At 38.2% G+C, this 27,929-nt stretch overlaps 1 protein-coding gene across 3 annotated transcripts in view; it reads right to left on the bottom strand.

Moving 5' to 3' along the window:
- Positions 1 to 27,929, bottom strand: part of MGAT4A (alpha-1,3-mannosyl-glycoprotein 4-beta-N-acetylglucosaminyltransferase A) — a 73,315-nt gene that overhangs the window by 17,385 nt on the left and 28,001 nt on the right. For all 3 annotated transcript variants that reach the window (XM_041468582.1, XM_041468584.1, XM_041468583.1), the window contains 7 exons: positions 25,483 to 25,623; positions 22,844 to 22,977; positions 11,181 to 11,227; positions 10,522 to 10,635; positions 9,824 to 9,899; positions 8,257 to 8,371; positions 530 to 660 (listed from right to left, as the gene is read on the bottom strand). In XM_041468582.1, the coding sequence (XP_041324516.1) occupies positions 530 to 660; positions 8,257 to 8,371; positions 9,824 to 9,899; positions 10,522 to 10,635; positions 11,181 to 11,227; positions 22,844 to 22,977; positions 25,483 to 25,623 (758 nt within the window). The remainder of the gene's footprint in view (positions 1 to 529; positions 661 to 8,256; positions 8,372 to 9,823; positions 9,900 to 10,521; positions 10,636 to 11,180; positions 11,228 to 22,843; positions 22,978 to 25,482; positions 25,624 to 27,929) is intronic.

Below are 27,929 nucleotides of genomic sequence, written 5' to 3'. Positions count from 1 at the left end.
AAAACCAACACAAGGTAAGAACCTAGGCCTATTTATCCAGTTTTTCTTGTTTTCATTTCAGAAATCTATCAAGATTGCTGTGCCAATGTAATATTGTTCAAGGTCCTTGCACAGAACCTGTTTATTCAGCAAGGGAGTCTCTTGAGAAATGGAGAACCAAAATATGAAGTTTATTCCCCTTTTGGAACCTTCTCCAAGACTGCCATCCAAGCAGTGACATCCTGCAGAGCTTTTCTGGTGGTTACATGTAAAAGTTTATTTTAGGTCTGTTACACACAGAATCTTACTAGACTTTTGCTTTTTATCCTTACTGCACCCATCTCCAAAATCTGAAGCAATAACAGTTGTGATGCCCCTGAGAACTGTCCCTCTAAATTTCTTTTTGAGATAAAAATCTTGGCAGGAAGAAAGACTCTTCCAGAGCATGCAGTAACCATAATGTACACTATGCTGGCTTTCAGCTCACAAAAATCAACTCATTCATCATCATAAAAACATTTCAGAAGCTTTATAACAAAAACAAACTTACAGCATCTTTCTCAGGGTTACACACTTTCACCCAGAGGATATGGTCCAGGAGCCAATCAATAGGTTTCTCCTTATAAAACATAAATATGAACTCTACAATAAGAGTGATATCTGGAGACTGGAACATTTTACCTGTGGGTGACATTAAGAATAACTGGAGTTACTTTAGATTAGAGCTAACACTGTCTTTTGAAATAAATGAGATAGCAGATGATAATATTTGTGCCAAGACAAGAAATATCAGCACTGAACAACTTGAAATTTCAATGTTATTAGAAGTTCCATACATTTCAACTAAATAAAACAGCTATTCAACAAGAATTTGTCATATATCTTGGTGCTATCAAAATATTCGGTGTATATTCAATGTACCACAACACGGTCTCCTTAAAAGTAGAAATTGTCAGTTTGAAATACTAAGAAAAAGAAGAGTTATGGATTGGCATCTATTATTCCCCATGTCACATGTAAGTTCAAGCACCTGAGACGAGGAGTACTGCAAGTGTTATCTGCCCAGTCTACCCAGTCACACAGCTTCAGCTTCTGCAGGTACAGAAAGCAGAGATGCAACACCTGCCACTAACTTCAAAACCTTCTGGGCAGAAAATCAAAAGGAAAGAAGGAAGATACCAAACATATCTAGAGGCAATGCAACTCAAAAAGAGACATCCCACAGTGACCAGAATATTTTTCTGCAGCGCACAGCAGTACTTTTGGGTGGCACCGTGCAAAAAGATTCTTGGGAATCCTGCAGACTGTGAGGCTTAAAGGAGGCCTTTGCAAAAGAAGGAAACTCACTGTTGATGGAGAAAGCCTATATAATATCAATATTATATCAATATAATATCAATATGAGCAGTCACCTCCATGGTTGTGGAATACACTCCTCTGGCAGTAGAGGTGTCTGAAGAGAAAGGTGGCCAGTACATGGGGCTACTGTGTCAATCTGAATGCAACACTTGAAAAAGGTGCCTTGCATGAAAACACACAGGAGCAACACAACTGGCAGTGGGGCAGTCCAAGGCTGAAGATAGACTGACAAGTGCTTGTACCAGGGACTGCACTGAAGCACTGGAACAGGCTGCTGAGGGGAATGCTTAAGGCACCATCCCTGGAGGTATTTAAAAGGTCTGGCACTTGGGGACATGGTTTAGTGGTAGATTTGGCAGTGATGAGTTAGTGGTTTGACTCAATGATCTTTGAAGTATTTTCCAACCAGAATGATTCTATGACCATATGCCAGCTAAAATCCCAAAGGCAGTTCCACATTTCAAGGCAGATTCGGGAAACATCACCAGGTTTGCATATGAAGTCTGAAGTCTTTGCTAGGTTACAACAGAGAAAGCAAGAAGAAAGACATCATGTAACAATGAATCTCTCAGGAGGACATCGGCTGAAGTGATTCAACTCTACAGATGTTGCTGAGATGTGGGCAGTGCTGGACTAAACAGGGATGGGCTATTGGATCATGTGTGCACCAATGGATCAGAGTCCAGCACAAGCTCTTTCCAATGTAAGTCTTCTGTCTATCCACATTTTGGAGTCCTGTACAACACACTGACACACAGCACTCAGGCATGGGAAATGTTTTGAGGGTTTTTTTCCACTTGTGAAGAGGCCTCCATAGACTTTCTAAATAACAAGTTCCACAAGTGGTAGAAGTTCTAATATTTTCTCCTACTCTTAGGAAAACCAGCTGGAGTAGCTATTAAGAGGAGACCACTGGAAGAGCCTTGCCCTTTTCACAAAGCAGGTCTGATGCAATCTCTTTTCTTTATGACTTGTGTGAAACTGGATAAGAACAAAACCAGTGCAAGAATACTCAATGGAAACTCTGGGCAGAGTTTGGAGGTGTCTGAGTTAGACTACATCATCATGCCATGCAACAAATATGGAAGAAGCATCTGACTAAAGTACCAATTATTTCACCTGTTAGAATGATATACTCATTATAGTAGACAATTTACACACTGGGGTGGAAAAGTGCGTGTGATAAAACATTAACTGATTTGACATTGCTATATCAACGCTGTCCCTTACAGAAACTTTTCATCCAGCCCTTTACAAAGCAAAATATTTGCATCACTTTTAAGTTGCTGCTGTAATGAGGTCGTCAAATAGGTATCTCCACATGAAAATACTCTGTAACTAAAATTTGAAACTCCCACTACACAAGAGACAACTCCTACTAAGCTAGGGACAACTGCAAAACCTTATTCTTAAAAGATATCAGAAAGATGTTATTATTTTTATTAGTACATTGTTAGTATTTACACACGATATTGTCACATTGTTTAACATTATTTGTGGAAGTAAATATTTAAAAATGGATAGGAAACAATCATATGATTAGTTAAATGTGGTGTAAAATAGTCACGCTGAATAACAGATTTCAGCTTGTCACACTTCCAACTAAACAGACCCCAGTTTTCCTGGTGATTCATCTCTGCCTACTGCTTTCAATGGCATAGGGCAAGAGAGGAGAAAAATATGGTAAGCCCTAGTAAAACACCAGCTAAAAATGGGACTAATCAGATGTTTCTGGGATTTTTATGGGACTGAAACCACCATTTCTAGGTGACAACTGCGGAGGCAGTCTGTCAGTCACATCTGTTTCCATACAAGGTGCATCTTTCCATGTGGTGTCAGAGAGATGGACAATACGATCAGAGTCAGAAGATAGAAATATCCCCACAATACTGCCCCAATTTCAGTGCCTCTTCCAGGATCTATGCACAGCCATGATGCTCTAGAATCCTTTTATTCTTCTACCCAAGGACAGAGCAGAAGAATCACACTGACATTTTTTCCTTTGACTAGCTCATCTTCTGAAGAACATAGGGATTATTGTCTTGTCCTCACTCATAGACCACGTCACTGAGAACTTGGCATGAAGGTACAGGATCCTACAATTAAGTAAACTGAGAACAAGACTGAAGGTAAGTGAAGGTCTTCTCACGTTAATTCTTAATGAACACTATAGCAAAAGTGAACAGGCAACACCCTGATCCCAAGACAAGCCCTTGTCTTCCTTCAGTAACCAAGGACAGACAACCCCATACCACTTTCTGAATGTTGTCACAGCCTTCCACACACAGCTTGGCCCCAGCCCCTCTGTATAACGTTGCCTCACTCATCTGTCATTTCTGTCTCAGGACACCACCTGCACAGCAGTTCTGCCATGGAGCCATGTCCCCTTTTTTTTCCATCAAAACAGTCTCTCTACAGCAGCTCAAAACCAGAGCTCTGCAGTGAAGTCTCTGAAGGTTGAACAGGTCTTCAAAGCCCTGGATCCCTGACTGGCCACACCTAGTCCTTGTAATGGAAACCAGCCCAGTACAACTCCTACTGCACAGATCCAACACCCAGCCCCTCTGAATCCAAACCAACCAAGCCCTTGCCTAACCAAGAGCAGCAGCAGCAGCACCAGCCTGGCTTCCCTAGGGCACAGCCACAGCCCAAGAACAAGCGGCAACATTTGCTGAGGTCCTTCTGACCTGCAGCTCCCATGCAGCAGCATATGAGGAAAGTGCTGTGAGCCACAGAACCACTGGGACACCACCCAAATCCAACCTAGGGGTTGCCCACTGGCCATCCCCAATGTGCAGTCAAAAATCATCAAGCCAAAAAGACCTAAGCAAAACACTGCAGTGAGCACGCACTGCCTCAAACTGCAAACTCTGTGAAAGAATTGAAGCAATGGCTCGTCTTGCACCATGTAAATGCACTTGGTACAGTACATGGGAACACACATAAATCCAGGACACTCTGCTGACAAAACTTCAGAGCTTTTGGATTCTGGGCACATGCAACCTACCATTGTGAAGAAATTTCAAAATCTGAAAGAGTTAAGAGACAAAGGTAAAATTTAGCTCCATAAAACCCTAGAGATACAAAACATAGACTTTCTCCAAATTATTTATCTATATTGATAAAAATTACTATCAGGACTGAAAAATAAAAAAACCCTGTGGAACACTTTTTGATTTACTGTGCCCTGACAAGACTTCTATTCATTTTTCAGTCCTTTTAAAGGCCATCCTTAGTGAATTATTCTGGCCATCTCAGTATTTTGCTGGCAAATACAAGGCACACACAAAATGAAACACTTTGTTTTCTAGTTCTCTGAACTGCCAATATCTAAATCATTTTAATTCTTCCATATGAGCATCACTATTATTTAGTCTACACCAACAATAATTTTACACCTGCAAGCACATATTCTAGCTATAGCTGATGTTTTCAATGCTTTCCCTGGTAATGATATGCAAATTGCTGGCATTAAAACCAGAATCTCTTTGAAGTTATTTAAAGCTCAAATGTTTGACTTGCTCTACTCTTTCCCAAACTTCAACTATGTGCACAGCTTGAGCAAAATTGCAATCAGAACAACTTAAAATAATCAAAACAACAGGCCTTAAAACATCAGGGCACAATAAGACTCAGAGGAACTGTATAAGACAACCAAAAGGCCATTTCAGACCACTCCATGTAATGTTTGTGACAGCTGGCATCATAGGTGCAGTGCAAGGATTGCAGTTCCTCTGGAAAACATTTCAGCTCGCAGGCAGTTGGAAGAGAAATCCTTATTCCTCATAAAAAACTAGTAGGACTTTCCTACATTATGTCACAGGTCTCGCAGTGCAAACAAGAATCCTGAAGAGTAAAAGATAGATCTCCTTCCACAGAGCTTCTTAAGGAAACAGCATACATCTCACCCATTATTTATTAGATACTTGACAGCACTTAAGACTATGCTTTCAAGATTAAAAAAAAACCAAAGGAAGCAACGTCTGTTCTGTGGCAGAGGTGACAGAATTCTATAATCCTGCTGTCAGCCTAAATAGCTACATTTGCCACTTCCTCATGTAGCACTTGCATAAATTAGATTTTCAGTTCAGAAATACACTATGACAAAAAATCCCACATTTTTACCTCGCAAACTTGCAAGCTAAACAAGGTTTCCAACAGCTAACAGTGAATCAACCACACCACTCTTTTTGAGAGATTATTTCTAGTAGCATCTAGACAACAGTTGCCCAGAGAAGCTGTGGATGGTCCACCCCTGGAAGTGTTCAAAGCCAGGCTGGATGGAGCTCTGAGCAACCTGGTCTAGGGACAGGTGTCCCTGCCCTTGGCAGGGGGTTGGAACTGGATGCTCTTTAAGGTCCTTCCCACACCAGGCCATTCCATGATTCTGTGAATTGAGTGCTCTACACATAAAACTGACCCCCAGTTACAAACTACTGTTGCTCTTCCCAAAGGTATCTGCATTACCAAATTGCCACAGTATCAGTCTGCATCAAGATCCATAAAGGGATAGCAGAGATGAGAAAAATCTACATTACTTGCATAAAATTTCCAAGCAATATATGATTATAGCACACCAATGTGTACCAGAGGCAAAAGTTTTAGTTGCTCTTATGAATACTAATTTTTCTCTCAAAGGTTAAAAACAGAATAAGTAGCTATACTGGAAGAAGAAAAAAAATCTAATTTAATTTTCTAGGTAGAAAAGCAACATTAAGATCTGTAACCATAGCTAAATGCATCTGAAATTCTACTGATATCATCTAGTTAAAAGGAGGCAAACAAATATGAGACAAGGAACAAAGAACAGGAATGCAAGCAGCAGGAGCTAACAACTAAATTTAACTGCAGCTACTTTCAGAGCCCACACTGCCCAGAAGTATACAAACAGTATAGAAAACAAGATATTTTTCAACAGTTTTGCTTTTGATTAAGCCAAGTCTCAGTATTAAGAACTATCTACCTACCCTACCAGGCTTAAACACTGTGCCCTCTACAACAGAGAACAGAAAGGGTGGGGGGTGTGAAACACACAAATACTAAGTAAGTTAAGTGACCTGAAATACAACTGCATGGGGTAGACAGCACACATCCTAAAGTGTAAGCTGGTTTTATGCACATTTGGTTTTATGCACATTTGATGTGTCATTCTTGAAAAGTGGCAATTTGTAAGCGAGCACACTCTACTACTAAATCAGGCAAATGTAGAATAGATGTAAATTCTATAGCCCAGGAACTCCATACAGAATTTACACTTAAAGTGCAATCAGACTGGAGCTAAAACTCAAATTGTGGGCTGAGTCTGGGTTAATGTTTAACTGTTCAGCAGTAGAAAGTTGTATCAAAAGCTGTATTCAACCAGTCCCTGCTAACACATAACAGAATGTTGAAGGAGTTCCCCAGCCAAGGAAAAGTTTATTTAGAGCAAGATGTCAGTAAACTACTTAACTTCTTATTTTTCCATGCTAGGCAGCATAATTTCCTATTTCTCCCACCTCTAAGGCCACAGAACCAATTCCATAATTATTTCAGCAACAGTGTATCTCTGATGGTAGGTAGCCCAAAGCAGTTAGGTGATGGCCAGGTGTAAGGAGACTTCACTCTGCCCATTTCCTTTCCTCCTCCCCACTGTTTCTGTAGATTAAACTGGCAGGCAAGTTTCTGTAGATTAAACTGGCAGGTACTTAAACACAGTACCATTCCTTTCCTTTCCTCCTCCCCACTGTTTCTGTAGATTAAACTGGCAGGCAAGTCTACAAAGTACCATTCTGTACCCTAACAGCATGTAGGAGGGATAATTACTGTTTTCCTTTCTACTCCAGGAACCTCTGAGATTCCCAAAGTCAGGGAACTGTTGCACACCTGATGCTGAGCTGGAAAGAGGACAGCACATATTCAAGTAGTGCCAACATTCTCAGGTCTCAGTACAACCATTATGGCTCACTGAGCTAAAAAGGAAGCCATTCTCTGGCAAGTAGATCCAAGGGAAAGAGAACAACAAGAATTTCCAAGAGAATGACAGAACTTAGGGCTGCACTTTTATCTGTTACACATAGGATTTTCCTTCTGTTCTGAACTCAACTTACAGCCTTCATATTGGAATCATTTGTGTTGACCACAGGAATCTCCAGTGTCTGCCCCAGCTTTTGATTTTGTCTTGCATATCTCCAGCTTGCTGCTTTTAAAAAGATCATGACACATCAGTGCAGTAATGAAATAACCTTTTGATTTGTAAAATCCCTCCAAACTTCTCTATCATTGCTTTTCTGTTAAGTCTAGTATCTCTCTATGAAAAGATGCTAGTGCAAGAGCAATTTCCAGAGCACCCTGACAGCTGACCCACAACCCAAGATCCTGCATTAACTCCTCTCACTGTTGCTCATTGCAAATGACAGACTCTGACTGCATCTAGGAAGGAACAGATTGTCCTAACTTCTCCTTCATGAAGTAGAAAGATGGAGATAGAACAGGCTTTGCAACAAATTGATGCCTGCTAATTCTTGGAAATTTTGGCACAAACACCAATGAAGTTATTTTAGGTGGAGCTGATTTTCATGATTTTTCCTTATTTCAGCCAGTTATGTTTGAATTACATTTTTGTTTTAACAGAAGCTATATTAAAAATAAATCATGCCTTTCAGTTTGATTGTTAGTATTTTTATAAATTAACTTTTGTTATCAAAATTCCCTCTTTTCCAACAGTTTGAGTTTGCCTCCATCATAAAAAAGTATATGAAACAAACAAGGGGCAAAAGCAACAACCATGAGCTAAACCAGAGTTCCTAAAAAACGCAATGAATTTCTACTTCTTGGTCTATTTCCAGTACAAAGAAGATATCTTTGAAGCCAGATCACTATTAATTCACAGTCTGAGTATGAATGTGTTCTTTCAAACTGCAAAAGTGAACATTTTCTTACCAATGAAACCCAGCTGAGAAAATTCTAGAATCATCCAATCTTCAGAAGCAAGCTGAAGTGCAAAATTTTTTATTGTGCTGAAATAATTCTGCTTGACAACAATGTCATCTTCAAGCTAGAGGAAGGTAGAAGTGATATCAACATTAAAAAAAAAAGCACTAGCAGAGCAATAGAAAAAAGTACAGCTAGGAAATACTGACTTATTATATATTGCTAACACATAGCCATGTATTTCTAATGCTAGCACTGATATAAAACATAGATACCATAGCCTGGAATAACTATTGTAGGGATCAGTCCATTTGTGGAGAACTAATACAGAATTCTTGTGGAAAAGTAATACAGAAACTAGTAAGAATCCACAAACATATCTCAACTTCTTACTTTAGAACACTGCTTTTCCAGCTTCTTTCTTCAAAGGAAAAACATCATGAAATAATGCTAGTCTAAGTGGCATCATCAGAACCAGTTTAATATCTGTATTATTTGTACACAAATGTGACTGTTGACTCACAAATGTAAGAGCTGAACTGAAAGAGTTCCTCCTCTGAGACAGGAGGCTGAGAGACACAATCTCTGCAGAGGCAGGATTCATTCTGCCTGCCCAACAGAAGCACAGGGGCATGGCCCACAACCCCCTCGTCCAGAGCTGCCCACACGGGGTGCTGCAGTGCCTTTAATGCACGGTAATGCATTAAAGTGCATTAAAGGCCACTGCTGCATTAGGGATCCTGCTTCTCCTGTCCTTTCCCACAGCGCAGTCATGCCCTCCCCCTTGTGCTGGCACTAATATTTGTGCAGCTTCCCAGTGTCAAACCAGGCTGTCACATGCTATTGGCTCTGCAGCTTCCCAGAGAGCTGAGACTCCAACAGCTCTGAGAGAGGAGTCAGCACAGCTTCGTGAAGACTACATGAGATGTGTGGGACTTTACACCCCAAGGACACAGGCACCAAGTCTAAATAAAGATCATTAGTGCAGTTACTAAATCTGCAATACCTGTAGGTAAGATGTCTACTTTAATGCAGAAATACATGATAGGAACAATTCTGAGCTAAAGTGAAGATGAACTACATAACTCTGTTGTTAGAAACCTCTTAAAAAAAAAGTTCCATGTTTATACACAGCAGTCATATTAAAGTGACACTGCACTTTCAAAAGAAAATAAAAATAGATTTTAGCTTCATTCCCATTAAAACTATGCAGGTTTTTGGGTTTTCTGTTTTTTGGTTTTTTTTTTTTTTTCTTTTTTTGCCTAGGGAACTCAACAATAATTCATTTCAGGGACAAGGAAAAAACAGTTAAGTTAAGCTGCTTGGATTCCTTCATTTTTTTTGCTAGGCCTCTTAAGAGAAGTGACATAGGATAAATTACTTTCTACTTCAGAGACAGTGAGGCAGTATCCTCCTCAAATTACTTTCCCATATACCATAACCACCATACTTAATGCTCTCTTTAAATCACGGGATCAAGTTCTCTGTTCTGTGTAGGTCCTTCTGATGTGTCCAACAACATAATTTCTGGAGACTCATTTGAAAACTTGTCTCAAAATAAAGAAGAAAATTTTACCTGAATATAATAAACCCCCTTTTTCTGGGCATACATCATAAGAAAACAATAATCCAAGTTTTGTTTTGTTCTCCATCTGAAATTAAATTGAAAGCTTAATGTTTATGAAAAAATCTTATTTCAATACAAGCTGGCAACATAAAGTAAATTTTATTACAAAGAATGACACATATTAGTGAAATGTTAGGACAGCTGTTTTTGGCACTGTTCCCTCAGGAAATCCACTGTCTGAAAGAAAAAAAAAAAAGGAACAAAGCTTTCACCTTATGCTTTAATACAGACATCAAACTGGTTTAATTTGAACCTGACTTTGTGACAACTACCTGACATTTCACTAAAAACACGTGTGCATTTAAAATGGTAATTCAACAAGAACTACTGGGTTTTACCCTGTATTTCATGAAGAAAAACAGCAAATGAAAGAGTCCCCATAGAGGAATAAAAGTATATCAAAAGTCTCAGCTCTCCTCCCAAAATTTAACACTAAATGGATTCAACCAAGCACAGGCTCTGATCATGCACAGAACAGCGTGTAGCTAGGAATGAGATGGATTCACAGAGCACTTTTAGCATCCCCACACTTGCAAGAATTACAGTAAGAAAACATTTCAAGAATTCACATCCCACTTGCTGTTTTATAAACAACCAAAGGGTGGGTGTGGGAGGAGATGGGAAAAGATCTGGGGGAATAAACCTACCTCACTCTCTCTTTTGAGTCTCCAAATGTTTCTTTCAAGTTTGTCAAGTCAGGATAGTACGTTGCAGGAGGAGCTATTACTTCCACCAAGCCAGAATTGATCTCTGTAGAAAACCTGTCAACAAAATGATCCTGAAGTCACATGAGAGATTCTGAGTCCTGTAGTTCCTGCTTGCTGTCTGTTGGAGCAGTTATTGTGTCTCCTCAAATGAGCCATATAGAAGAACAATAGTATAGAAAAAAGTATTGTTTTCCTTAGCGTGTCCTTCAGAGCACTATCACCTTCTGCCAATCAGCATCAAACTACATTCTAAAAATTTTTTTTAGCTTTCTCAGAAACTAGTGATTTTTCTTCCTACAGTTCTCTTTGAACAGACAGAATACAAGGCCCTAACACAGATGTCACAAATTTCCATTCATGTTTAGACACTCCCATCTGTTTACGGTGCATCAAATAATTTAATCCCACTTCTTGTTTTACAGTTTAACTGACTGAATCACTGCCTCTTAATTTGCCTTACATTTTGTTCAAAAGTCCAAAGTTCCACAGAACAAAAAGGCATGATCTCTTATTTCCAGAATATTTTTAACTGCTTATTACAACCTGATTTATTTTATCATCAGTAAACTAAGAAATCCCCAATTAAAACTACAACTTACTCTCTTTCCAGGCTTGCAACAACACTGTTAACATAATCAAGATCAGTCTGGGGGAAAAAAAACAAACAAAAAAATGAATAGATTACTTGATAGTTCTAGAATTACATGTCAAAAGAATGAAATAAAATAAACATTGCAGGTGGCTGTCCCTGAAAACCACTTCCATTGTGTAAGATATTGGAGCAATAAAAAAACCACATCACACATGTAACTATGTCTTACCTCTAATATGAGAATTCTTTTGTAAACAGAGGGGAATAATTATCTCATACCTGCACTTAACAGAAAAGTCTTAAAACTCATGCTCTTGATGATGAAATGATCACTGAGTGTTTGTGTAGGAAGAACTCCATATTATTATTATATAACAATAATATATAAGAAAATATTACCAAAGAAATCTTTCTGGAAAACAGTGCATTGAACACACACACACTCCTCTTTCAAAAGCACATCTCTTAAGCTCTGCATTTAAAGCAAATGCCCTAACCACAGAGAGCAGTGAGCCTGCTGCCTTTCTGACTGGGGTTGCTTTTTTGCATCAGAGACTAAATCTGAGGGACAACCAATCCCATCAATCATTCACTTCTCATAGATGCAACAATTCTAAAAATTACTCATTGATGAAAATACAAATCATGACATTCTGGAAAAGTCTACATCATCTAAATTGCCAGCACTGGGCAATTATTCAACCTGGCTGTACACATGCATTCCAAGAAATGAGAATTTGTGAACTCATAAATGTGACTGAAAACCCTGGTCTTTGTTACACTTACTAATCTAATGATTTGACATACTGTTTACGGTTTTGAAAAGAATAGTCTATAAATCAACCCAGCTTTCTGACTCATGAGGATTCTGGAGAAAGAGTTGTCTTTGAAACGCCAGAAACAAATGAACAGTTCAAATTTTTTCTGATGAATTTGTAACACAGGATATCATTAAAGGATTATACACAGAGAATAAATCCCTCCCAAGCCTTTCTATAGAACTGTTAATCTTGTTTGATAAAGGTGCTCACCCTTTGATCTTAAAAAAAACACCATTTCTATTTTTTAAAGGTTTATTTTTATGAAATCAAACATAATGCCAGTGACGCAAGCTTTTCAAAAAGGATAACAACAGCAGTGGGTTTCTTCCAAAAGCAGATTTTAAATACCACAAGAACATGTGAGTAGAAAGTATTTATTGTAATTTTGTTGTAGGTATTTTCTTTTAAGTGCTATGCCTAATACTGGGCAGAAGTTTTAGTAAGCTGGTAAGGTGCTCACAATTTAAAACTCTTCTTGCACTGTGTTCCACACCAGGAGACTCACAACTCCACATGGACCTTTATGTACTTTACATATCACTGTTTAAATACTTTTATGAATTGTTTACACACATTTAATTAATAGAATGGAGTTAGACATAACTTCTTCTGTTTCGTGTAACAGCTGCAAATCACAGTAACGAAGTGACTACCTAAAAATAATTTTAGAATATCCATCTTTAACTGAGGCATTTATTTTTCTCTCTTTTCAAAACCTTTTAAATGTTAAAAATACAGAAATTGCAATTCAATCATCACATGAAAAGACAAAAAATTTGCATTTCAGTTGGCACGCCAAATTTCAATTACTCAGTCCAGCATTAAAACTCCAACACATGTAATACAGTCCATACTGAAATTGCAGAGAAAAATATAGGATTTATCTACATACACACACTCAGCAGAAACACAGCTAGTTTCTATTCAGTTTTCCAGAGATTAACATAAATGTCAAACTTCATGCCAACTGGAATCATGTATTTGATCACAAGCCTGTGCCTTAGTGCACATCTCCTTAGCGGGAACATAGTTTTGACCTATTTTCCAGACTACCATGAAGCCTTGCTACTGCTTGTAAAGCCTTACACTCTTGTACAGAAAACATCACAATCAGAAAAAAAAAGTCTGGAATAAGAGAGTTTTCTCCCTGCTTCCCACTATCTGTTTGCATGCTTCACATGAAAGGCTGGCAGTTCCCCCAGTCAGAGCTGCAGTCACAACAGGATCACATCAAAAACATGTAGCTTGAAGTCTTCCAAGCTCATATGGTAATCTTGGCTGTCACAAAAAGTCAGGAAGGTCTGGTCTAGCTGCTATGAACGCGAGATACAGAAAATACCACTGCTGGCTTAGCAGGCAACTTTTCCTTCTCAATCAGCGATCACTGTATCACTGTAGTGCAAAAGCAGATGACACTTTTAGACAGAAAAAGAACACGTAGATTGGAAGAGTTGATGTCAGTTTTCACATGACCAAATGCATTAAAACACTGTATTCTGCCATCATTTTAAAATAAGCAGTTGTATTTATGTCTACCAGCTCCATATGAGATTCAGAACCAGGATTTCAACATATCTTTCTACATCAGAACTTCCAGAGATAATCGAGTCCTCTCACTGCCCAGTCTAACACTAAGCAGGACCTTTGCCAACACCCTTTAGCATTGACATGTCCCAAGAAGGTGGCACTTTGATGTTAATTCACACATCATGAAATGAGAATACACAACAAATTTGATCAAGCTGTGACTATACCCAAGGGAAGAGTTAAGTAGACAGAAGACTTTGCAGGATAGCTTTGGAACGAAATCTGGAATAACTAAATTAAATCTAAGGATCTTTCAAGCAGTATCAGTAAATTCAATCAGCAGCTCAAAAGCAACAGAAAATAAATCCATTATTAATCAAAATCTATTATTCGTTTTCAAGGAATGAATGTTTACTGCCTTGACAAAATAAGATACAAGATCCTCTTTATCAATGTGAAGGACACAAGACTGCTCATCTCCAATAATCTTAAACAGGACAAGACAAATCCAGATTTATAAAAAACAAGTCACGAAGAAAGAAAATGTGTAACTGCTCTTTAGGCTTCCAGTGAAAATCATGTCCTCGACTTTGGAGTAGATCTGATGAACTTAAAATCTGTTTCATGGTATCAGTGCTGCTTGTAACTGTTGCAGTGAAATGTTGCTGGTGATCACAACAATACAGCTATGAATGCTTTTGTCTATCAAATCCAAAGGCAAAACTATAATTTTTTCTTACAAAAACTCCTAAGGCTGAGGATTAAAAGAAATCCCTAGGAATTCTGGACCCATAAAAAAGAAGCACAAATGAATATTTTAAGAATAAATCCCTTTAAAGCAATTAAGAGAAAATTGTGTTAGGCCCCAACCAAAGAGTTTAATTTCCAGCCACAAGGAGGCATTTTATCAATGAATCACATGAAGCCTTACAAACAACTTTGTCCTGGTGAGTGGATCTCTAAGAACTTCATAATGAAAGGTATAGGTAGGTATCAGCTGTTCAAATCTTTTTCCTGTTCTTTCTTCCTAGTCATATGAAATTACTGATCTTCAAGACAATGCAAAACACTTGAAGTAAGACATCTTCCTTTATTCACACCAGACCAAAGATTGATTCCTATCAGCACCTTGCTTCCATCAAAGGAGCCATGAAATGATACATAGCAAATAATAAGAACAAGAACAAGACAAGCACATACAAAACCCCCTCCTGCTATCATCCAAGCTCCAACTACTTTCAGTTCAGGTTACTTCCTGAGACAAATGTGATTTTGTGTACTTAATATTCCTCAGTAGACTCATCTTCAAGGTACCTCATTAGCATCCTCTTGAGCCTATCTAAACTTTCAACAAGAAAAGAAGATTCATTCTAGTTTATGAGATCTGTGGGGTTTCATAAGCCAGTGAACATGGCTGTATCTAAGGTTTAACTCTTTACGTGAACAATTTTGATGACAAATATATGTAGAATGCTTTGATGAATCTCTCTTTAAAAAAAGCCTCAGAGACTGTTGTAGAACAAACTGAAGTTGCACATTGTCAGTGAAATAAGTTTTAAATTTCCTCTGTTTTTGCAAAATGTTGTACTCCAATTCTCTAAAGCACTTTTCTGAAGTGTTGGCAAGGCTGCACATCAAATTTGTGATTATTCTAACATTTGTCTGAACAGACATCATTATTCTCAACAAACATAGAAAGAGCTGGAGCAACACTGAACTTTCTGAACTCCTTCATTGATTTTTATGAGTGAGTTTGTGCACAGCAAAGCAGCAGAACACATCAGCTAGCAGACAAAACGAGAGGTTAGAAAGTTCTGATGAACAGCTAGCCAAATGTCCTACAAAACCAATATTTCTTCTTTTAAGAATCAACCCTTTCATACTGTTGAATCCTGACTTCATACCCTCAAGAATGACAGAAGATAGGCTGTTTCTAAAAATGTAAGGAAAACCATGACATTTAAGACCAAAGGTTTATTTACTGTCCTAAGTGGCAGATGCATAGAAAAAAATGCAATCAGAGAATCTCTCAAGCTAAAAAGGACCCAAAAGGATCTTCAAGACCAACACCCAGTTCCTCAAATGACTACCTAAAACTAAACTACATGCCTAAAGGCATCATCCAAATGCTTCTTGAACTCTGACAACCATGGAGCCATGACCACTTCCACCGGCAGCCTATTCCCATGACTGACCACTCAGTGAAGAATCTTTTCCTAGTGTGCATTCTGAACTTCCCCTGATGCAGCTTCACACCATTTCCATGTGTCCTGTCACTGGTCACCAGAGAAATGACATCAGCCTCTCCCTCTCCACTGACCACCTCGGGGAAGCTGCAGACTGTGATGAAGAAACCTCTCAGTCTTCTCTTCATAGTTTAACAAACCAAGAGACCTCAGCTACTCCTCCCAAGTCTTTCTCTTGAGGACTTTCACCATCTTGGAAATTTATCTAGACTAGATTGTCTAGATTATCCAGATCTCAATTCTTAAATGAAATCTCCTAGAAGCAAGACTTACATTATTCAAGAACACCTTTCAAAGAATAAAAAAAACCCTGAGAAACAAGCATGCTAATCTGCATAGTGTGGTCATTTCACTGCTTACTAATTACAATTTTGTTTGATCTTTTATCATCCCACAGAACAGGAGCGGGATAATTTTACCACGTATTTCATATAATGACAAGCAATATAAAATTACAGCCTTCAGAAAAGGCAAACTACACTTTTATTTGCCCTGAAATAGTAAAAGTATCATTACCTATAAACAAGGCATAAAATTTTCACAGGAAAAACCAGCCACTAATGTGGCATTTGGACCTATTTTGGGATATATATGCAGTGAAGACAAAGCCCTAAGGAATAAACATGCAGCAGTGGCTTCCAGTGGTTGCAGCAATGTATGTATATAACAAAGCCTGTGGAAAAAGGTAGTATCATCTTCTAGAGTTCAACAAATGCAGCTGAAAAATAATTATATTCAGGAATACTGTGTCTTCTTTCAAATCTGAAGTAGTGAGTTCAAATTAAAAACAGGGAACATGAGACCAAGTAGCAAGGCAAGAAATAGGAATGAGAATACTGTCATAATATAGCCAGCTAATGTTACATAAGCAAAATGCAGCCTGTGTCCTACATGAGCTAATGACTTCATCTCTCCCTTAAATTCCCCCCTCCACCACATAGGCAAGACATTTCTTTCTGTCTCCAGTCACTTCTATGATTAACCCAATGCAGTTCAGGACAGAGTTTCATAATGCAAAAGCCTTTGGCAGCAATAGCAGGAATACAAGTATACCCTCGCAGCACTCCACTCTTGTTTCTCCCTACCCTTATGCCCTGCTTGTCAGATCCTCAATCATGAGAGCAAATATCCATATGGATTGTGCTGTGAACCACAACAGCGTGTCAAAGAACAAGTTGAGTTTTAAGGAGGCCAGCCAGAGCAAAAAGCATCACATTACAATGCAAGACCAGACATTCAGATGCAAGTTATGCTAGTGTCATACAGCCACTACTAGTTTTGTGGAGTCTGAAAGAAAGCAGCACATACTGCCTTGCAGCATGGGAAACCTCTTGTTGTCCTTGGGGAAGCCACTGTTGAAATGGTCTAGACAGCTTGTCTTCCACAAAATAGGCAATTGCTGTGTCGTCTAAAGTACCCTTCTACAATTTGTGCTCTTTATTTGGAGAACAGAAGGAATTTTTAAGTGGTCAAGGCAGACCACTGCAGCAATGTCAGAACCCAGGACATTCCCCTGACTGCCCCGGATGATTCGAGACCCTGGCAAAAGGCTCAAGAGACCTTGGCAGAGAGTCAAAAACATCTGTGCCTTCGATTTTAGCCCATGGAGAAAATTACCAATTTTGTGTGAAGATTTACAAGCCACAAGAGTTTGAGTAGAATGACAGTTAATTTGTCACAGGGTGAAAAAGTAGAATTTTGGGGTTTTAGAATGGGGGTTCAAGAGGCAAGATGGAGGGATTTGGGAGCGTCCTGTCCTTTCTTTTCCTTCTTCTTGTCCTCTGTCTTCTGCTGTGATGGTGACACTTCTTGATTGGTTTAGAGTAGAGACAGACTGTCTAACATAGGTGATAGATATTGGGAAATTATTGTAAACCAAGTACATGTAGTTTTTAGCATAAAAAGATAACACCGCCCCAAGGGCGGACAGTGTGCCGCAACCCGACCTGCTGGACAGATCTCAGCTGGTCAGGGAAAGAATGTTAAAGATAAAAAAAAAATAAATAACCTTGAAAAGCAGAACTGACGAATCTTGACTTCTTTGGTTGTGGGGCTGGGAGAAAAAAAGACTTTCTACTACCTTGGGATCATCTCAACCTCAGAACCTCAACATAGAAAAACTTGATAGTGCTGTCCAAAAATTCAGTGCCAATTCAGTCCACCATACAACTATGAAGTCACCTGCTGCAATGCTTCTGAAATAAGATTATTACTGTTACTTCCCACCTCACAAATACCCTAGATGTCACCAGAGAGATCAGACAACTCTGGCTTTCAATAGTGATGTTCCCTTACCAGAAGCATCAGGTAGTTGTTGTGGCCCAGGTGCACCTCAGCAAGTATCTTACAGAAGCATTTCAGTCATACAAGTCTAGGGCTTGGGGACAGAGCAAAATCCTGGATTTTATCTTTGTGCTGAGATAGCAAATTTTTCTCAGGTACATTCAAGTTTTCATATTCTGTCAAAGATCTTTTCTTACATCTAAAAAAGATCTTTTATCACTGGTTTAATTCCTTATAGAAAACTGGCTAGTCACTGACATGAAAAGAGAAGCATAAAATCCTATGTTGGTGCCCAATATCAGCAGTCCATACTCCCGTGTACCAAAGCTTAGGTGACAAATGAGAGGGACTGCAAAAACAGCATAAATATCTCAAATTCTCACTGACAGGTCAAGCTACCTTTTCAGATTCAAGAGCTGGCAGTGTATCAAGAAGGTGTGTTCATCCTGATCAGTTTTGAGTAAGATATCCAAAACAGTAATTCCCATCTCTGTAGGCCTTTCATGTTATTTGGTGCAGATAATGTATCTTGACATAACAGCTTTGATTAGCTTTGATTTTTAAAAAATATATGCACATTACACATATACACAGATTTTTAAAAAATATATGCACATTACACACTGAGATCTATCAGACTTTCTCCAATTCAAGATGCACTGTCAGATCTTTCAGGGACTGGGAATACACTCTCCAGGGCAATTCCAAGAAGCAGCTCACAAACAATTAGCAGAAAGCATGAACATTTCTGTAGCAGGAATGATGCTAATACATCCAGGTTGAGAGCAAGACAGTCAAAATACTCTTTTGTTTTCTATCAAGAGAACTGCTGATCAGAGAGAAGTATAATTCCAGCCCAGAGCAAGAAGAGATGAAAATACAGGCTTGTTTATTTTGTGGAGAAGGTTTAAATGTTGCACAACCATGTCAATACCTACAAAACAGGTTCAGCAAGATTTGACCCAGTACGTGCAGCCAGTCCTTAATTTGCCAGGGCTTTGTTCATACCCATGAACAGGATGGTACTTGCTGGGTGCTTGTGTCACACTGACCTAACCAGGACAGAAACTTTTCCAAAGAAATAATAAATAAGAAAAGATTCTCCACAGAAGGAGCACAGAGAAACCACTACTAAACATCATCACCTCTTAATTTAGCAGCCACTGTACATAAAGAGTACATAACACAATGACAGTAAAAGATAATCAAGATATGCAAATTTTTCCAGCTTAAGTGAACTGTACATACATGAAACAAGAGAGTAAGATTTAAATAAGGAATAAGTAAGAAAGTAAAACTTGTGGCCTAACGCTCCAAGAACAAATGGCTGGTCAATTACTACCTAGTCAGATGTAATCAGCAGCACACAGAAATACCAAAATGCTTTTGCATACCTGTAGTGGCTTCCAATTCTTCCTGAAATGATTTGTCCTTCTGATATTTTTGGTCAAATCAAGGGCTTATAGTCTTTCCAGCATGCACTGATTACTGTTTGTACAAAAAACTGTGCTAAGTGCAGTCTCTGATTAATGAAGTGGACTGACAGTAATTTCTGATATATTTAGAACAAGTCTAAGATGCATTTTCCTCATTGTAAATTAAACCTCCCCACAGAAAAAAAGAAACAACATTTCATATAGATACCAGGAAAGTATTCTAATTTCTCTCATATTCAGTTGTGTGTGTATATATATGTCTGTTGTTCCACTATGTTCATTTAAAGTACTTCAAAACCATGTTTCCCACGTTAATTGCAAACCCTAATAAATAAAAATACTAGACAACAATTTTAACTCTGAGTTCGTGATTTCTTAAACCTACAGTCTATGGCTTATTCTGAAAACAAGTTCTTGTACAAAGCAGGTTAATGAGATTTAAATAATTTGTTTTCAACTCATACGAACTAGCTACATAGTGAGGGGGAATAAAAAGGTTTTGCAGTATTAAGGAATAATGAATCATACCTATTTATTAGTCATCCTAATGAATACCTGCAAATTATTCTGCCATAAAGTGATTTTAACAAATTGGAGAACACAGACATATGTCAGTAACTAGGACAATTGAACAGTTTACTGTCAAGCAATTCTAGTAATTATTTAAATTGCTGATTAGTTGTCACATCAGCTGAGATATTTCTGAGTTTCTCGAACTTCCAGTATGGAAATTTCCTGTGTACAATTACATTACTGAGAAATATCCATACAGTAAATGAATATGCAGATCTCTTTATTTAGCAACCATAATGCATCTATATTTACTAGGTCTTCCATTTACACTGTTGATGCTGTTTGCAGAAGGCCATTAGCCTTCTAATTTGTTTTCTAGCAAAAAATGAAATTACAAGAAATGAGTGAGATTGAACTACTAAAAAAAATAGCAGTATTAGAAGAGTTTTGTAGCGTGCTTAGCACAAAGAGATTACAGTCCACAATGTGGCTCCCAGCAATGCTTCCTAAACACTGTAAATTTAATTTCTCAAATAAAGATAGCAAGAAAAATACTAAAATCCTTTTAAAATGCTATTTTTTCCTATAATTTTCTTCTAAAACCACTTTTGTAGTCTTGTGCTCCTTTTTTTTTTTTTTTGTTGCTACAGGCCATAGACAAGGCACAGATAGTAATTTTAAGCTTATTAGCAAAATTACATAACCTCACCCTATGACCATTTCTTGCTGTACTTAAACTGCACATATGTTTGAGCAGAGGCCATACCTTTTTTTAGAAACTTTTGACATCTTTTTTAAAATAAGCATAGTTGGTCAAAGTTCTAATGTATTTTTAAATAAGCCTTTATTATTGCACATGTTAATGACAGCAATAGTCTAATGCATTTCAGACTAGGGTATCCCATAGACAAGGCTATTTTAAAAGGCACAACCCTTCTTTTTTTTTTAAGGAGAAACAGAAGTCTACCAGAGGAGTATAGGCCTTCCTTCAAACAGCCAGAGAAAATGCTTAATAAGCCTACAGTTTTCATCTTGCAGAAGGAAACTGAAATATACAGAATAACTCAGAAAAAGCACAGCATAATTCAGGATGAAGTATTTAATGCACCGTATTAATCATGTAGAGAGTTCCCTGTAGCAACTGCAAAGCAAACAGTAAGATATTGAGCTTAAGAAAATAAAAACATGGTCCAAGAATAAAGAAGAAAAGATAATAAAAGATAATGGATGGAGTAAAGAAAATGAAATGCAAATCTAGCAAGTGGTTACAAGAGAACAAAAATATAAACTTTGGTTCTTCAGATATTCCCATACATTCCTGACTTGCAGTGCCCAAAACAGGTGCCTGAATAAGCACACAGAGCTGCTCTCAAAGTGCAATAAAGAGGAAAGACACAGGGGGTAACTGCTGTGTAACCACACAGCTCCCCACGGGCACAGGAGCAGTAGCTCCCCTGTTGAAATGCTCAGCTCACTGGTGGTCACTTCTGTAGAAACGCTCCCAAGGTGAGAGTATTCCACAGCACCTCAAAGGAAGGAAGCACCTCAAAGGAAGGAAGTTCCCAGCTGTGGAAAACCCAGGTACAGCAATGTGGCTTGTCTTATGCAACAAAAGATGGTGCGGCTGGGGACACCTCACTCCTATTCCAAATTTTGCAGAAGACAGAGAATCCAGTGATAACAGACACACCTCATAGCTCAGACCTCCTTAAGCAAAACAAAAGAAACTTCAGTTTTAAACCTCTCAAAGAAGCCACACTCACATGCAATAAAATTTCTCCAACTAATACAGTGAAGAAAAACACAGCATTCCAGTAATTCAGAAAGAATTCTGTTCCCTGACATTCTCAACCAAGAAATGTTTTAAAAGCATTTTTTTCCAGAAAAACAGTATCTATCCAGACAGATAGTTTTTGACTGGCTGTCAAGAAAAAGAAAATAGAGCAATTTGCATTAGAAAATACTAAGAAAAAATTCTCAGATAAAAGCAAAATGTTTACAAACTTTCCAATGAAAGTTTAAAAATATGTTGATAATAGAAGTATTAAAATGCCTGATTTTCCACTGATTCATCCCTGAAGGACAACAGCTCACCAAATTAAAACCATTTTCAGTTATAATTGGGGATTTGAATTTTCATCTGTGGGACTTATAAAAGACTGTTTCAGCAGAGCACTACAGTTAGATGGATGAAGGTCAAACATAAATATAAATTTCCCACTGTCCAAGTCAGACTTCTGAGAAAGGCATAGAGAACAAAATAGGTACACGCACTTCCCAGCATCCAACAGAATTATTTCTGAAAGTACTCTATCATTTTCCTAAATTTGATTTCCACTAAATCAGAGCCAAAGTGAACAAACAGTCCAACTGAACACTGAATTAATCCATTAAAAAGGTCTGGGCTTCAAACATCCACATTGTCCAGAAAATTAACTCAATAACAATCTGTGCCTCACATCTCCAACTGCAGCACTCTTCTGACAGAGGACTAAGCAGCAGCACAAAGAAAATGGAAGGAATCCTCCCCTACAAGAGAGTTCCTTAGCCATTATTCTTATGTTGAAGGAATAACACATCTTTGCCACTAAATATAAACATAAGATTTGTAAAATAACCATTCCACTGAATCCATGTTCACCATTCCCCTGATAAATAGAAAAGGCTGGGCTCTTCAGGATTGCATGTCAGAAACCCAAGACTGACACTTTCCTTTTCCTGGAAGGAGAGAGTCATCTGTCTGCATCTTGAAGAAAAAGTGGATCCTCATCAGTTCCTGAAAGGAGTGTTACTTGTGATTAAAGGCAGGTTAGAAATTGCATTTAAAAAATTAAGCAATTTTACCTCTCCTATAAAGACAACCATAACACAGTCCAGTTTTTCTTCAGGGGACAGCTTATCAATAAGGGAGTGGAGAGTTTCTGTAAGGTAAGACTTGACTTTTCTTTTCACTGTAGGTATTCCCATTACAATGGAAACTGAAATAAAATAAACCAGAAAGGTACTTTCAGTGATTGCATACACAAGATAGAAAACAAAAATCTTGCAATAAGGCATTGCTTAAAAAATGCAAAGGATTAAAAGGTGGAGATTGCAGTAATTAAAAATAGTTTAAAAATATACCACTCAGCATCAGGAGCATGACTAACAGTTAACACCAATTCTCAGAACAAACACAGAAGACAAAAAACTCCAATCCTAGACATGCCAGACTATTCTGTAGGTGTGATGGGCTGATCCTGACTGGATACCAGCTACCCACCAAAGCTGCTCTGTCACTCACCTCCTCAGCTGGACAGGGAGGAGAAAACATAACAAAAGGCTCGTGGGTAGAAATAAGGGCAGGGAGAGACCCCTCATTACTGTCACAGTCAAAGCAGACTTGAGGAAGTTAATCTATTACTCATTAAATGAACATAGGGTAATGAGAAATAAACCCAAATCTTAAAACACCTTCCCCTCACCCTTCCCTTCTTCCTGGGCTCAATTTCACACCTGATTTCTCTACCTCCTCCCTACCAGGAGCACAGGGGCATGGGGAATGGAGGCTGGAATTCAGCTCATCACACATGACCTCCATCACTTTTTTCTCCTCAGTAGAAGGACTCCTCAGACTCTTCCCCTGATCCAGCATGGGGTCCCTACTATGGCAGATGGTCCTCCATGAACATCTCCAATCTAAGTTCTTTCCCCAAGCTGCAGTTTTTCATAAACTGCTCCAGCATGGGTCCCTTCCATGGGCTGCAGTCCTCCAGGAACAGGCTACGCCACTGTGGGTCCTCTACTGGGTTACAAGTCCTGCCAGCAAACCTGCTCCACCGTGGGCTCCTCTCTCCGTGGGTCCACAGGTCCTGCCAAGGAGACTGCTCCTGGGTGGGTTTCCCATGGGGTCACAGCCTCCTTTGGGCATCCACCTGCTATGACGTGGGGTCCTCCAGAGGCTGCAGGTTCACTGCTGCCTCTCCATGCTCTTCATCACTGGCTGCAGGGGACTCTGCCCTGCAGCACCTCCTCCCCCTCCTTCTGCACTGACCTTGCATGTTCTCACTTCTCTCTCCAGCTGCAATTGCCCTTGAGCAGTTTTTTCTCCCTGTCTTCAATCTGTTATTCCAGTGGTGCTGGTCTGGCTATTGGTTCCACTGGAGACAGGGAAAGCTGCTGGCCCCTCTTAGAGAAGTACCCCTGTAGCCTCCCTCTTACCAAAACAGGGTCACACAAACCCCAACACAATGGGAAGTAATCAACAACCACGGTATTATTCAGACAAGGTGCACCAAGAGTGATTAAACTCCCTAACTGAAGTTTAAAAGTAAAACTGGTATAACCAATTCTTCAAAACTCATGTATTTAACTTCTCAGAAGTAATCTTTTAAAACAATACTGCTGAAAGCCTCTATTACTTTCCTTGCACCTGGTTTTGGTTCTTCTAAGTGAACAAGTCCAGGACAACAGGACTGCATGGAAGTTCCTCAACAAAATTCCTTTTCTCTGCCAAAAGCACCACAAATGCAAAGCAATACATCCCCAGCCTCAATGTTATTAGCACCATCCTTCAGCAGACCATTTGAGCTCTGTGTTGCTTAACTTTTCCATAGTTTTTCTTCTGCACTGTACACCGGGCTGGCTACCTTCTGGGAACACTGCAGATAGCAGCAGGAATGCAGTGAAAGGATAAAGCAGACTTCATGAAGTCCTAAAACCCTGAATTTCCTCCCTCTGTTTAATTAAATAAATCTGATTCCAATTCCTGATTCAAATTTCTGCCACATATTCCCAGGGGGACATAATACAGACTTCACTTAAAACAATAATGAATTATTAGATTTTTCCTCCCTGAACAACATTGAAATAAAAGGTATTTATAGTCAGAAAAATAAACCTGTGGCCTGAGCCCACACATTTGTCATACAGGAATACCTTCTGTTAAGAGAAGGAGCAATCAAACTCACTGAAGTAATGAAAAAATACAAGCCAGGATTAACTACAACACTGAATTTTTCCCCCTCCAGTGACTGTCCAGATTTTATTGATGCAATTATATCTGGTTCTCTTAGTTCTCTCAGCTTTTAATTTATACATTGAAATATACTGCTCAGAACAAGAGAAACATCAATGTTAAAATAATTACAACCATGCATGGTTGCCCTGCAAATCTGAAAAGCCAAAGGGATATACCCATCAGCAGTTCAGAATCTGAAATGCTTGAGCTTTGTTTCCTTTTGGCTACAAAAAAATTCATCCAAAATAAATGCTTCTTAATGTGTGCCTTAACATGGCATGGGGTGTGATTGAGATTATGCAGAAAAGAGCAAAGCTGAAACCAAGCTCCTTTCATCTCAGATTCAGTGTGAATTCAAAGGATTTCAATATCACACAAGTTAGATGAGATGTCCTTCATCTACCAAGCAATGCAGTAAATTCTTTTCCTAAAACTAGAAGGTCCTCCAGATATAAAACACGAAATAAGCATCATATCAGCATACCTCCTGTCCTTCCAAGGCCAACCTGCACAGAAGGTTGAAGGCTTCCTTCATTTTTCAACAAATGAGGCAAATGGTAATAGATATTTGGCACTTGAAGAGATTTTCTACTTGTTAGCTCTTTTAGCAATTTCAGCGTCTCATCTGCAAACATACAGGAAATCAGAAATGCAGAAAACAAATTATATGAAATTTCAAGCAATAGTAAACAGTATAAAATTCCAAACTTGGTCCTAATTGAAAGCCAGAATAAACTGTACACTTTTCTGAGTCATTGTATCTTGCCTACAAAGGAAGTCTTTTCTTATTTCAATTTTTTAAATAAACAATGGCCAAGACTATTTAGCACCAATAATCTTTTTAGAGATACAGTTAATATTTATTTGATCACATAAGATTTAGCGTGAATTTACAGAAGTAAAGAATGCCAAATTTAGCTGGGGGGGTTTGGTGATTTTGTTGGGTTTTGTCCCCAATTAATCAAATGGGAGGCTTATTTCCCAAGATAATTTTTCACTTTTGCTTACAGAGGTCATCACCATCCAGCAAACACTACTGCAAATAACTTTTGAGAGCTACAAATACATACTGGAATATACTGCACATAGAGATACAAAATAGCATTAAACATACAGTCAATATTTTATGTGTTCCTGCAAAAAAAAAAAAAATACTAAAGCAAACTTAATTTAGTCCATTAGAAATTATTCTATTAGAATCATTCTTGCTCTTTCTACTGCAACTGCCTTTCAGCATGTCCAGGTGGCTCTCAAAGTTGCAAATAACAGTTTTTAAAATTACCCTGCTGGGTGTGTTGATTTTCTTGCATCAAGTGTGAAAACTCATTTCAAATGAAAAATATGATAGCATATGGATCTTTGAAAACTTATGGGCTTCATAATATAAAGTTAAGTAAAAAACTGTAGTCAAGGTTGCTTGAGATAAAATTGAGAAGCAAGAAAAAGAAAGCCATAAGTGTAATTTCTCTCAGATTCTTAGCACAGCTTCTACAAAGGTAGGTGGGTTTTGTTGTGGATTTTAGTTCTGTATGTTTGGGGATTTTTGAAGTATTTATTTTTAGGTGAAACTAAATTTCTAACCACGTCAAACCTTGCAAAAAGCTTTGTAAGTTGATGCCATAAGTAGGTATGTCTCTTTTGATAGACTCCAATATGGGCACATTTTATTTTCCTGCTAACATTTCTTTAACTTTAACTGCAAAACCTAGACTAAATTCTGTCCATGCATGACAGCTCTTGTCTGAATGAATAAGGATCTATATAAAACAATCTGGAATTCTTTCAGCTTCAAAGAGAGCAAAGAGTATTATGTATACTTAAGTGTATTAAGCTTAATAAAAACCTATCTAATACTATGTTCTGAGCACAAAAGCTCAGTAATTCAGCTGACTTCCCATTATGGCTCTACATGAAAAAAGTGCATGTCCTTCCCAGCTGGGATCCAGACATGGTAGAATGTTAAATGAATCAGTACTTTCAGCTGCATCAGAAGAGAATAACTCCTTATAAGTATATTGCCTAAAAGCAAGCTAAGTCAATTTTAGAAACAAATGTGGTACTAAGTTAATCCTAAATCCAGAACCAAAATTATTTGACCTCTTTCACGCTTTACTTTAAAAGCAAAACCACACACATGAAATAGGAAGACAAGATTTATAGACCATGCTAAATGTAATCTTTATCTGTGCAATTCCTGGAGATCCAGGGAACTACTGAGATCAGGCCATTAGTGTCAGACAGCAATTCATGAGCGGCATCAACATTGGAGCCTATAATTATAACCATTTCCCAACCAAAAAAAAAAAAAAATCTATTGAAAATAGTAAATCATAGACCAAATGCAAGTAGACAACAAATTAAAAAATCTTGTTCCAGGCTTTTGAATTACAAAACCCTTCAGGTTTCAACTCCTTATTAGACCAACACAGAGAAATTTGTGCAACCTACCAAGTCAGACCTCTTGACAAAAAATTTGTACTTGTTATTCATATTCCATCCACAAAAATCAGAGCAACAAAACAGTAACAGTGTGATTTTAGAAGTCAACACCAATAGTTCTGGAGAATATTGCAGTGTTTTTCTCTAATATTGCCAAACAGCTTTTTGTAAATCTGAACATCAGTCTCCAAAATGGGTAAAAACTTATGGAAGATTTTACCAGTTTAATCACTAGTTATTGAAAAGGCCATTTCATGTACTTTTTACCAATCATAAGCAATACTTTAGTCTATATGATTTAATACCTTCCAGTTGACTGTTAAGCATATTTTAAATGCTTCAAGTTCATCCATTTCATCTGTTTGCTCACTTTTCCCCTCTGACTCTATTTAAAAAGTGATGTAAATTAATTGTCGAAATATATTCAACATAACAGGTAAGTAACCAGAAGTCCCAAATTTGGGAGCTAGGTGTGGAGTAAGTAATTCTTAT

Source organism: Pyrgilauda ruficollis, unplaced genomic scaffold (genome assembly GCF_017590135.1).
Source record: "Pyrgilauda ruficollis isolate IOZ18807 unplaced genomic scaffold, ASM1759013v1 scaffold22, whole genome shotgun sequence".
Taxonomy (NCBI): domain Eukaryota; kingdom Metazoa; phylum Chordata; class Aves; order Passeriformes; family Passeridae; genus Pyrgilauda; species Pyrgilauda ruficollis.
This window is presented reverse-complemented; position numbering and strand designations above follow the sequence as displayed.